This window comes from Geotrypetes seraphini, chromosome 1 (genome assembly GCF_902459505.1).
Source record: "Geotrypetes seraphini chromosome 1, aGeoSer1.1, whole genome shotgun sequence".
Lineage (NCBI taxonomy): Eukaryota > Metazoa > Chordata > Amphibia > Gymnophiona > Dermophiidae > Geotrypetes > Geotrypetes seraphini.
Genome location: NC_047084.1, coordinates 89363894 through 89377721, shown reverse-complemented (window position 1 = coordinate 89377721; position 13828 = coordinate 89363894). Strand labels below are relative to the sequence as shown.

Below are 13828 nucleotides of genomic sequence, written 5' to 3'. Positions count from 1 at the left end.
GAGTATCGGTATGTAAAAACTTAACACATCTTAGACAACCAGTAACTGAATTCAGTGATTTAAAAAAAATGCATAAGCTGTTTTTGGATTTAAATGAAGCACTGTTAAATTATATCATTTGTGTTCCATCTGCCTTTGATGTTGCAACAAGAATCTTGTCTTTTGATCAGACTCATCCTACCATCTGCATTGCCCTTCCATCATGTTCCCAGTTGCCGAAGCATCTTACTGTTACTGCAATAGATTCATCCTTCGTTGCTGGCAACAAGGAACATTTTCAACATTTAATAATCACTTATTTTCCTGTTCATCCAGTACACTGTGTTGGTTCTCTTCTGAAGGACAATACAGTTATCTTCCCAGAAGATATAGAAACATAGGCAACCAAATCTTTGGAAATGTTGTACCAAAACCGGATTGAAAGGGGAAGGCTCTATTTATGATTTATAAACAGTTGTACAGAATATTGTCCCTTTTTATACTTCAATAAAAAAAAATTTAAATATAAAATCATAAGTGTTCAAGGCTTGTACAAACAGGGATAGAGCTTGCAGGAGTCCCCATGTCATTCTCTAAAGATGTGTGTGCCTAAATTTTGATGGTTATTGGCACCCATTAAAATTTGCTTTTGCATCTTGCTGCACGCTATTCTGTAAGAGTGAAGTGGTTAGATCAGTGGTCTCAAACTCAAACCCTTTGCAGGGCCACATTTTGGATTTGTAGGTACTTGGAGGGCCGCAGAAAAAAATAGTTAATGTCTTATTAAAGAAATGACAATTTTGCATGAGGTTAAACTCTTTATAGTTTATAAAACTTTCCTTTAACAGTTTTACCTTATGCAAAATTGTCATTTTTTTAATAAGACATTAACTATTTTTTCTGCAGCACTCACATTTAAAGTTTAATATCTTTTCTTTCTCAAAACTGGCACATTTATATTACTAAATTGAAAATAAAATAATTTTCCTACCTTTGTTTGGTAATTTCATCAGTCTCTGGTTGCACTTTATTCTTCTGACTGTGCATCCAATGTTTCTTCTCTTCTTTCAGCCTCCTGTATGCTTCCTCTCCTCCAGACCTCATTCCCTCCCCCAACTTTTTCTTTCTTTTTCTATGTCTGTCGTTTTCTGATTCCTTGTCCCATTTTTTGCTTTGTTTCTGGCTCCTTGTCCCCCCCCTTCTTTTTTTTTTCCTTCTGGCTCCCTGCCCCCACCTTCTTTCTTTCTTTCCTCTGGCTCCCTGCCCCCCCCCTTCTTTCTTTCTTCCTTCCTGCCCTCCCCCATGCCACCGCCGCCGGGAAATAGGCTGCTGCTGCTGCTGGCGTCATCGGGAACAGGCCGAAATCTCCACGGGGCCGACCAACGTCAATTCTAACGTCGGAAAGGACGTTCTGGGTAGCCAGGCAGCAATTAGCTAGCCAGAACGTCCTCTCGACATCAGAATTGAGGTCGGGCGGCGAGAGAAGCAGGGAGCTTAAAAAGCATGGTGCCGGCGGTGAGAAGGGAAGGGAAGCAGTTGGGCACCCCTGCTCTAGACGAGCCGCGAGCCGCACTCTATGAAGAACAGTGGAGGGTGACCAGTTGTGCGGACCGCCCCCCCTTGGTACGCCACTGGAGCAGCAGCGTGTCTGGCCGGCTCATTCCATTCAAAGCCGCAGGTAGTGGCTCCTTGCGAGATCCGCGCCTGCATCTGAAGCCTCTCTGATGTTGTGATGTCAGAGAGGCTTCCGATGCAGGAGCGAATAGCGCAAGGAGCCGCCAAGCCGCGGCTTTGAACGGAACGAACCGGCCAGACCCGCTGCTGCTCCAAAAGGAAGGGAATGATCCAGTCCAGACCGCGGGCCGCAAAAAAAACTTGGAGAGCCACATGTAGCCCGCGGGCCGCGTGTTTGAGACCACTGGGTTAGATCAGTGTTTTTCAACCGCTGTTCCGCGGCACACTAGTGTGCCGCGAGATATTGCCTGGTGTGCCGTACGGTGCAGACACTGATTAGGCCTCAGGCCGGGTCCCGCACGCGCTCCCATGAGACTCCCCCGGTCCCCGCTGCTGTTCAGTTTCGATCTTCTGCTCTGACGCAACTGGAAACAGGAAGTTGCAGCAGAGCAGAAGATTGAACATTGAGCAGCTGCGCGTGCGCATCTCTTTGGGAAAGCGTGCATGTCGCCGAAAAACAAAACCTACAAACTAAGGTGAGGCGAAGGGAGAGAGCTGGCTAAACAGTAGGATCGATTGGGCAGGCAAGTGGTGGCTGCGGGGACCGTGTGATCGCTCGTGTTCCCGGCTCAAATTGGAAGGAGGGAGTGAAAGGGAAAAGGATTCTGGGCCAAGGGGATGAAGACGGAAAGAAAAACCCACAGCAGGAAAGAAAGGGAAGGACAGGCAGGTGAGCCAGATGCTAGAAGCAAGGGGGGGGGGGAAGAAAGAGGGAAAAAAGCTAGATGGGGTTGAAAAGAAGAGACACACTGGTATGGAAGAGGAAGATAGGGGAAATCTGGACACAGGAAGGTAACAGAAAGAGGGGAAATTATGTGCCTTGGGCATAGGGATAGAGACATAAAGGGGACATGCCATGGGGATGGTATATGGACACAGGGGGGGGGGGGCAATGACAGATACATAGGGGAGATATTAGAAATGGAGAAAATAGGAGCACAGAAGCGAGATGGTTTGTGGGGATGGGACAGGGACCGAGCTCGCAGGCTCCAGTGGCTTGCACAAATTACATTGTAACGTGCCATGAAAATAAGAGGGAGGAAGGTAGATAGATAAGCCACGTGAGAGGAGCTGAAGGGTAGTAGAAAGGAACAGATGGTAAAGGAGGGAGGGAAGGGTGGTGGTGGAAAGGAATAGGACAGACATTGAAGGAGGGTGGAGAGGAACAGACCCCGAAGGGAAATGTGGAAGACAGAGTGGGAAGAAGACAGATGCCAGACTATGGGGGAGCGGAGGGAAGAAGATGGGTGCTAGACCAATTGGGGGGGGGTGAAGGGAGAGGCACAGTAACAGCAAATGGAAGACGTAGAGAGAAGACACACAGTGGATGGAAGGAATTGAATGAGAAGATGTGGAAAGCAGAAACCAGACAACAAAGGTAGAAAAAAAAATTATATTTATTTATTTATTTTTTGCTTTAGGATAAAATAGTATATTAGTTGTGTTGATAAAAATTTATAAACAAAGCCCTGCCAGCTGAACATCTCTTTCTTTAGTTCAGCAACAGGAACTTTGATTTATAAGAAAGGAATAAGCTAAATATTACAGTACTAAGGCTTATATGGATGCAGCGGGGACGGTGACGGGGCGGTGAATGGGATGGCAGTGGCAGTGACGGGGCGGTGAAAGGGATGGCGGTGACGGTGACGGGGCGGTGAAGGGAACGGCTGTTGACGAAGAGCTACGTGTGTGTCTTTCTTCGACTCCAGCCAGAATATCAGCTTTGTGTTCAGCCAAACAGGCCCAGGTTTCGCACTGAATAAAGTATTTTATAATTTTTCACTATTCTGTTTACTTAATATTTCATAATAAAGTAATTATAAAATACTTTGTGTTTATTTGATTCCTATTCAAGAGAATTACTTTATATATAGTCAATATAGGCACAGAGTTAAATTTTTTAACATTTTCTAATGGTGGTGTGCCTCGTGATTTTTTTCATGAAACAAGTGTGCCTTTGCCCAAAAAAGGTTGAAAAACACTGGGTTAGATGATGTGGGATGATCTAGGGAAGGATCCTTGAAAAATCAGGTTTCTGAAACATGTTGGATCCAATCTTCCCAGATCGTATGGCTAAGCACATGTAAAGAAAAGTAAAAAGGAGACTTTCTTACTTAATTATTTAAGCTGGATTTAAGAAAATTAAGACTGAAAGTTTGAGTTATAATATTAAGTAAATGAAAATAGAATTTAGTATCTACAGTAGGTGGACCAGTGAGGATTTAACGTGTTAAGCTTACCGCTAAGAAAGTATTTCAAGCGGTGAGTGGTGTTGCTGAGGTCCGGATGAAATATTCTGAAGTATTCTGAAGATATTAGTGAGCAATTTTGACACTTGGGAATAGTGGTGAGTGGACTTGTTGTGAATATACCCAAGTTAATTTAATAGGAAGTTAGACATCAAGTGAAGAATAATGTTAAGGCATGGCACTTAACTCTAATGGTGTATAAATCAAAAGGGGGCGTGGCCATGGTAGGGCCATAGGTACCTCAAGGGCATTCAAAAAGTTACATATGTTCTTACAGAATACTGTCTCGGCGTTTCGAACTTGGGTGCCAGTTTCAGCAGGCATAACTCTGGCACAGTTGTGGGAATTGCCATTAAGCACATTTTTATAAATAGTATGCTTCTTTTCCAGTGGTGATTTTTGAGTGCCATTTGTAGAATTCCCCCACATTAAACATCATGTGCACAGCTACAATTTTCCACATACCTGCAATATTTATGTGCAGAATAGCATTTCAGCAGGTGTTGTAATATATAAAGCTGTTGTGTGCATAGCCAATTTGGTTACTATGTACAATCTTTGCAAAACTTGATTTAAAATATTTTTATTGAAATTTTTAGACAAAAAGGACATAACAGATAAAACATGTACGGCAGATGCCAATGTATGAGAACATTATTTATTTTTTTTATAAACTTTATTAATTTTTAGAACAATCATAGTGCATAACAAATAAACACACATATACAATAAAAGCACTTTGCACTAACAAATATGCCCAAACAAACATTTTACCTCTCCCACCCCTTTAATTAATAATCCATAAACATTAATACTTTTAAAACTATCAATAATTTTATCCCCATTTAAAATAACCTTGTAAATCGCCACCCCATCCTCCCACCCTGGATGTGTATAATAAAATGAACAAAAATAAGATCAATCTTTAACATTATTGAGCAAATAGCAATCTCATAAAACATACAATAATATGAAAGCTGTAATCACACATGGCAACTCCGAAAGAGTCATATGGTATAATCTGGAGAGGGAGGAGAGATTTGTACCAAAACAGTTAAAAAAGCAAGCAAACAAACAAAAAAAATTATGAATGTCTCATATGTGAGATCAAAATGAATTTTATTTTAGAAATCTAATTTCAATGAATTCAGATTGTAATGCTCTTTGCTAATGTTTAAAAGAGGATGAAGACCTCGGAAAATAATTTACTAATAAAGTAGAAATATGAATCTCACCGCGGCACACAGTTTGCGGTTCACTGCTCTAGATGCGTGGTATTTCAATGATAATAATAATAATAATAATTTTATTCTTATATGCCGCCAAAGCCATGGAAGTTCGAGGCGGTTTACAGCAAGAGGCGCTGGACAATCGGCAAAGAGGTTACAATCAAAGTTAGCAATACAATCTTACATAATAAAGAATATGAAAGCTAAAAGGTTCATAGGGTTACAAGATTGAATAAGCAGTGCTGAGTAGATTCTTAGTTAACAAATCGATTGAACAGACTTGTTTTTAATAGTTTTCTAAAATTGAAGTAGGATGAAGAGCGCGCAAAAACGTTACTAAGCCAGTCGTTCCATTTGCCTGCCTGGAAGGCAAGAGTTCTGTCCAAGAATCTTTTGTAGTGGCAGGCTTTTATTGTCGGATGGGTGAACAGATGTATTCTTCATGTGGGCCTAAGATAACTAGCCAGATTGAAGTGGGAAACCAGGTAAGTGGGGGCCAGACCAAATATTGATTTATAACATAGACAAGCGAACTTAAACAGGATGAAAGGTTCTCTCACTGTTGTTATTACATTACATTTGTGATTTCTATTCCACCTGTGCCTTGCGGTTCTAAGCGGATTACAGTTAAAAGAGATCAGGACATTACCGAGAGAATTACATTACAACGATTTAAGTAAATTACACGTTGTGGTATAGAAATACAAGTATAAGATATCTGGATTTATCGATAGAATAACTTGACAGGGTTCAAGTAGTTACAAGGTTCAGTGGGGAAAACAATATAGGCAACTGAAGAAAGATACCTAACTTGAAGGAATCAGTTAAGTGGATTCCTAAGGGAGATGCTTATTTAAGAGTTTGGATATTTTTGGTAAATGAGGTTCAAGGGGATGACTAGTGTGTTATTTGCTGGGGAGAGTGCATGTGCGATTGGGGAGGGGAATATTAAGTAAGGACGTGTTTTTTGAAAAGAAATGTTTTGATTTCTTTCCGAAACACTTTGATGTCTGTTGTTTTGATCATCAGTTTGGTGATGGTGGGGTCAATTTTCGCTGCCTGAGTTGCTAGGAGGCTGTCGTAAAGTTTCTTACGTCGGGTACCATTATGAGGGGGGAAGGTGAAAAGATTCTGAGTTCTTCTTGATCTGGGTAGTCGGTAGCGGCAAATCGATGCTTTTAATACCACTTGCTGGTCTTGCTGTTTCTAATTAGGCAATGAACCTGAAGATCTCCTAGAAGAGCTGTTATGCTGCCTCATTCACCTGGTCATCGAAGTTCCCCTTCTGTAAGTTGACTTTATTTTTACATACCCTGACCATCTATGCATGCCTTGGATACTTTGTAAGATCATCTATCTTCAGCATGTGAGAAATGTATATTTATAGCTCTAACAAAAACAAAATGAAAATGCCTTTAAACCTCGAAGGTGCTCAGAACCAATATATGGTAAGAAAGTGACCAAACCGGGGCAACAACCCCTGTAAGGGCTTTCACAGAGTCAATCATTGCACCATCCTCAAACGGTAGAAAGGTATTTAAATTTTGATGAATATCTTTTTTTTCTTCTTTTTTCTATTAAATGTCCATTTAAAGTGTCCAATGCTTAAGTGAAAACTATGAATCTCAGAGTAGGCAAAACTTAACTGTGAATCTTTAGGAAGCCAACTTGCTACAGCAAATACAGGTGGGTCCTAACGCGTTTCACCGACAGGCTTCTTCAGAGAACCCCCATGCTGGATGGAACATCCAGTTCAACAACTTCCTGAATCTTCACTTCTACACCGATTGCATTTCCATTTATAGCTCTAACCATTACACAGCTTGGAGGGTTTTATTTCGCTAATGAAACTTTTTGTGTACATGCGAGAAGTTTATCCGCTAAAGAATTTCAGCAATAACATGAAATGGAAAATAAGCGTATAAAACTTAGGGCTCCTTTTACAAAGGTACATTAGGGCCTTAACGTGCGGAATAGCGCACGCTAGCCGCTACTGCCTCCTCTTGAGCAGGCGGTAGTTTTTTCGGGTAGTGCGTGCTAATCCGGTGCGTGCGCTAAAAACGCTAGCGCACCTTTGTAAAAGGAGCCCTTAGTGAAAAACCTTTCTGAAAATGCATCAACATTTTAATATGGCAAAACAATTGATAACCCTTATTCAAGCCTTATTATTAGCTCAATTTTGTTAGCCTCTGGTGACTCACTGAAAATTGATTTGTCATCTAGAATTCTGGGTTTTATTCTGGATTCTTCACTCTCATTAACTTAACTTTAACGCTAAGAAATGTAAGGTCATGCACCTTGGCAGCAGAAATCCGTGCAGGAATTACACCCTAAATGGTGAGACCTTAGCTAGGACCACAGCAGAGCGCGATTTAGGAGTAATCATTAGTGAAGACCTGAAAGCTGCCAATCAAGTGGAGAAGGCTTCATCCAAGGCTAGACAAATGTTGGGATGTATCCGTAGAAGTTTCGTCAGCCAGAAGCCCGAGGTCATTATGCCATTGTACAGAACCATGGTGAGACCTCATCTGGAATACTGTGTGCAATTCTGGAGGCCACACTACCATAAAGATGTATTGAGAGTCGAGTCGGTTCAGCGTATGGCACCAGGATGGTCTCAGGGCTCAAGGATCTCTCATACGAAGAGAGGCTGAATAAATTGCGGCTGTACTCTCTCGAGGAACGTAGGGAGAGGGGAGACATGATTGAGACGTTTAAGTATATCACTGGTCGTATCGAGGAGGAAGATGATATTTTCTTTCTTAAAGGACCCTCGGCCACAAGGGGGCATCCGCTAAAAATCAGGGGCGGGAAATTTCATGGCGATTTCAGGAAGTATTTCTTCACCGAAAGAGTGGTTGATCATTGGAATAGACTTCCTGTGCAGGTGGTCAAGGCCAGCAGCGTGCCAGATTTTAAAAATAAATGGGATGCGCATGTGGGATCTCTAAGAGGGTAATAGTGGGGGGAGAGTCATCAGAATAGGCAGACTTGATGAGATATAGGATATCTGGGAGAATAAATTTAGGGAAGGGGATCTTTAGTGTGGACAGACTTGATGGGCTATGACCCTTTTCTGCCGTCATTTTTCTATGTTTCTATGTTACTAAAAAAAGCTTTTTTAGTTTAAAGATGCTTAGAAGAGTACGTGGTCTTTTTTTTTTCCAGCACCATTTTGCAGTTTTGGTTCAGGCCATTATTTTATCTCAGCTGGACGATGGCAACTCGCTTTATGCTTGTTTAAGTAAATGTAATTTGAGGAGGCTACAACTTCTCCAGAATACGGTGGCAAAACTGATATACAGTAAACATAAATGTGATCATGTCACACCTTTACTGAGATCCCTTTACTGGCTTCCCGTTTACTGGAGGATCCAATTTAGATGTGCAACTGTAATTTTCAAAATCCTATGTGGCATTTTTTCTCTTTTGGTTCCCGTTTCATTTAATTCACAAGAAATCTCTAATTCTAGGAGCTCTCAGAAATATAAACTTGGCTTTCCCACTGTTAAAGGAATAAAAACTATGGCCAATTTTTGTTGATCATTTTCTTTTTTATTCGTAAAAGTTTGGAATGACCTTCCGTCTGTAATTAGAGTTCTCTATCATCTACCCACTTTTCATAAAGTACTGATCCTGCGGGGTTTGATGCAACTCGCGCCGCAAGGCTCGTCTTCTTTTTCCTACCTGCTCTGCTGCAGCACACATAACCGACCAGATGTCTTCCCTGATGTCAGCGCTGACGTCGGAGGGAGGACTTAAGCAAAGAGACATGGGGGAAGCCACTTCTTGCCCTGGATCAGTAGCATGGAATATTGCTTCTCTTTGGGTTTTAGCCAGGTACTAGGGACCTGGATTGGCCACCGTGAGAACAGGCTATTGGGCTTGATGGACCATTGGTCTGACCCAGTAAGGCTATTCTTATGTTCTTATTATTTTCCTTATTTTGTGCCTGTGGGCAAAATAACCTTAGTAATTCAGTTCCTTAAAGTGCCTCTGCTATAGTCAATAGTCTCCCTTCCCAAGCATGCTACCAGTTTGTGACAATACCCTCCTACAATGGTGAAGCAAAGAGGCAATTGCCTTCCACTGTTTCTGTCACAACTTTTGATTCCTTATGTACCTAGTAGGAGTTTACATTTTGCAATTCAGCACCCGTTCCATCTTATCGTCAAATATGTTCTGAACATAATCAAAGTTCTCTATTCACTGTTGTGGGGGTCCATCTCTTTGGACTAATCTTCCGTTTGATTTACACATTGAACCACCTTTGGTGTAATTTAAAAACTTCTATGAAAAAACTTAAGTCTCTTGAGGGCAGATGAGACCCAGAGCTTTTGGCATCACACTGTACAGTGCATTGCTCCACTTTTCTGCATTCTTGCTTTCTCTTTTAACTGGAAGAATGTAACAATTCTCGCTTTCCTGATTTAATTTAATTATTGTTAACCGCTTAGCAGTTGCTGTGATAAGACAGTACAGTATAATCTCGTTATAACGGAACCTCGTCTATAGCGGACGAGGTCCTCTGGTCTCACCCAAGCGCCATAATAAACATACAGAAAATCATCGGATATAGTGGACTTGCATATAACGGAATTTCGGATATAACGGACAACTATTTTGGTCCCCAGAGCCGCTTTAAGCTGCAGTTTTATTCGGCTATAACGGACATGCAGGCTCCGCCTACAAGGCACATGGCATGCCGGTGATATAGTATCAAAATGCAGCCCAGAAAAAAAATAAAAGTAATTTTCTTTCCAGTACAGTGTTCCGGTTTTGCAATCATTTTGTACCATACCAATGTTTTGCTGAGTTTTGTTCTTGATATTGCTGATATGCTTGTGCAGCGACTGTTCTTCATCGATTTACGTTGTTTCAACTTGCCCTAAATAAAGTTTTAAAAAAATGCAACTCTGGATATAACGGACCGTTTTACCAGGTCCCTTGAAGTCCGTTATAACGGGATTTTATCCCAGGACAAGCAGGCCTATATTCTCACAGATGGGTGACGTCACCACGGAGCCCTCGGTACGGACCACTTTAAGAACTTAGAAAGTTCTTGAATCCTTACCGCGCATACGCGAGTGCCTTCCCGCTCGCTGGAGGCGTGCGGTCCGTCAATTTTAGTTATTTAGTTTCCGCGGAGCTAGTCAGTTGGCTCTTTCGCTTGTGCGTATTTTTTTCAACTGTCTTCTCGCTCGCGCGGATAATTTTTCTGATCTTTTTTGATCGTATTTCAGCCCATAAAATTCGAGCTATGGCAGCTTCTGCTGCTTTCCTCAGGTCTACTCCAATTGAGGAAATCTGCAAGGCTGCCACCTGGTCCTCAGTTCATACCTTCACTTCTCACTATTGTCTGGATGTTTTTTCCAGACGGGATGGGCACTTCGGCCAATCTGTTTTGCAAAATTTATTTTCTTAATGGCCAATCTACCCACCGTCCCATTTTGTTAGCTTGGAGGTCACCCATCTGTGAGAATATAGGCCTGCTTGTCCTGGGATAAAGCACAGTTACTTACCGTAACAGGTGTTATCCAGGGACAGCAGGCATATATTCTCACATCCCTCCCACCTCCCCGGGTTGGCTTCTTAGCTGGCTTAACTTAACTGACGGACTGCGCGCCTCCGGCGAACGGGAAGGCACTCGCACATCGCGGTAGGGATTCAAGAACTTTCTAAGTTCTTAAAGTGGTCCATACCGAGGGCTCCATGATGATGTCGCCCATCTGTGAGAATATATGCCTGCTGTCCCTGGATAACACCTGTTACAGTAAGTAACTGTGCTATACTGTATATCAAAACAAACTGAACCGTGAAACTTTGTGTAACTGCACAAATGTGAAACTCCTAAGCTCAGAGTTGCTCCAGTGTCTGGGAGGACCGTCCCACTGTTGAGTAATCCGCAGTGTTCATGGTACGGACAACAGGATGCCCGGACGTAGGAACAAAGGACTACTACTCATACACAAGAGAGGTCAACCTCACAGCCAACAAAGGAGAACAAGCAGGAAAGGACAACTCAGACACAGGAGGGGATGACCACACAACAAACACGGGAGATAACACAGGAGCAGTAAAGGATACCGTAAATGAAACTGTAAGGGCAGCCAAGAGTAAAAAGTCCAAAAAGGTAACACGAAGGGAACTTAAATGCATGTATACAAATGCTAGAAGTCTAGGAAACAAAATGGGAGAACTAGAGACGATAGCAAGACATGAGAACATGGATATCATTGGCATAACAGAAACATGGTGGAATGAAGAAAACAAATGGGACACCGTACTGCAGGGATACAAACTATATAGAAGAGATCGAGTAGGGCAGAAAGGTGGAGGTATTGCCCTATATGTTCAGGAAGGAATAGAATCTGTTGAAGTGGCTACGACGGAAACAAAAGAGAAGCTAGAGTCCCTCTGGGTCAAGATTCCTGGCCAAAACAGCGCAGACACGAAAATTGGCCTTTACTATCGTCCCCCAGGACAGGCGGAGGAAACTGACTCAGAAATGATAGAGGAAATCAAACAAGAAAGCAAAACGGGCAATGTAATAATATTGGGAGACTTCAATTTCCCGAGGATAGACTGGAAACTAGGAACCTCCAACTGCGGCAAGGAGGCCAAGTTCCTGGAGGTGCTAGGGGATTGCTTCCTGGAACAATTGGTAAAGGAGCCGACAAGAGACAACGCCACCCTGGACTTGGTACTAAATGGCCTCACGGGACCGACAAAAGAAGTAGAAGTTACGGTACCGCTGGGGACGAGCGATCACAATGTGATCAACTTTAAGCTTGACATCGGGAATAGAAAACGTGCCAAAACCTTAACCAAAACCTTTAACTTTAGAAAGGGCAAATACGATTGCATGAGAGCCATGGTGAAACAACGACTCAAGAAAAAGGTGGACAAACTTGAAACGGTAGACCAGGCATGGTCCCTACTGAAAAATACTATCACAGAAGCACAAAATCTCCACATTCCAAGGATCTCCAAAGAGGGGAGAACAAAAGGTAAGGGAGAACCGGCATGGCTTACCGGACAGGTGAGGGTAGCCATAAAAGAAAAGAAGGACTCTTTCAAAAAATGGAAACACATGAAAACAACCGAAGCATGGAAAATACATAAAGATGATCAAAAGAAATGTCACAAGGCGGTGAGGGATGCCAAAAAGGACTATGAGGAAAAAATAGCGCAAGAAGCCAAAAACTTCAAACCCTTCTTTAGATACGTGAAAGGGAAAAAACCCGCAAAAGAGGCAGTGGGACCCCTGGACGACCAGGGAAGAAAAGGGTACATCAAGGAAGATAAACAAATTGCTGACAAACTAAATTCCTTCTTTGCATCCGTCTTTACGGGGGAGGATACCGCTAAAATACCAGAAGCAGTGAAAGTGTTTAGTGGAGTAATAGAAGACAGCCTCACCACAGTTGAAGTGGAGTTGGACCAGATATACTACCAGATTGACAAACTTAAAAGTGACAAATCCCCTAGACCGGATGGAATTCACCCGAGAGTTTTAAAGGAATTGAAGGTTGAAATCGGAGAGCTATTGCAGAAACTTGCCAATCTGACAATCAGAACTGGACAGATACCAGAGGACTGGAAGATAGCGAATGTCACGCCAATTTTCAAAAAAGGATCGAGAGGGGAACCGGGCAACTACAGACCTGTGAGTCTTACGTCTGTCCCTGGAAAGATGGTTGAAGCACTGATCAAGGATAGCATAGTCCGGCACCTAGATACACACGACTTGATGAAACCCAGTCAACATGGGTTCAGGAAAGGGAAATCATGTTTAACGAATTTACTTCAATTTTTCGAGACCGTGAACAAGCAAATTGATAGTGGAATGCCGGTGGACATAATATATTTGGACTTCCAAAAAGCATTCGACAAAGTTCCACATGAAAGGCTTCTCAGGAAACTACAAAGCCATGGAATAGAGGGAGATATACAAAGGTGGATAGGCAAATGGTTGGAAAACAGAAAGCAGAGAGTGGGCATAAATGGAAAGTTCTCAGACTGGGAGAAAGTGACTAGTGGTGTGCCCCAGGGCTCAGTACTTGGGCCGATCCTATTTAATATTTATATCAATGACCTGGAAGACGGAATATCCAGTGAGATCATTAAGTTTGCAGACGACACAAAGCTATGCCGGGCAATCAGATCGCAGGAGGATAGCGAGGAACTCCAGAGCAACTTGTATCAGTTAGAGAAATGGGCAGATCAATGGCAGATGAAGTTCAACGTGGAGAAATGCAAAGTAATGCATTTAGGTAGTAAGAATAAGGAATACGAGTATAGAATGTCAGGCGCAACTCTGGGTAAGAGCGAACAAGAAAAGGACCTGGGTGTACTGATAGATAGGACTCTGAAGCCGTCGGCACAATGCGCGGCAGCGGCAAAGAAAGCAAACAGAATGTTAGGCATGATAAAGAAAGGAATCACGAGTAGATCGGAGAAAGTCATAATACCGCTTTATAGAGCAATGGTCAGACCACACTTGGAATACTGTGTCCAACATTGGTCTCCCAACCTAAAGAAGGATATAAAACTGTTGGAGAGGGTGCAGAGACGAGCAACGAAGTTAATAAGAGGTATGGAGAACTTGGAATATGAGGAACGACTCAAGAAACT

At 42.4% G+C, this 13828-nt stretch overlaps 1 protein-coding gene across 3 annotated transcripts in view; it reads left to right on the top strand.

Moving 5' to 3' along the window:
- DYM (dymeclin) overlaps positions 1 to 13828 on the top strand; it is a 685706-nt gene that overhangs the window by 105652 nt on the left and 566226 nt on the right. For all 3 annotated transcript variants that reach the window (XM_033934792.1, XM_033934784.1, XM_033934800.1), the window contains exon 6: positions 6406 to 6478. In XM_033934792.1, coding sequence (XP_033790683.1) covers positions 6406 to 6478 — 73 coding nt within the window. The remainder of the gene's footprint in view (positions 1 to 6405; positions 6479 to 13828) is intronic.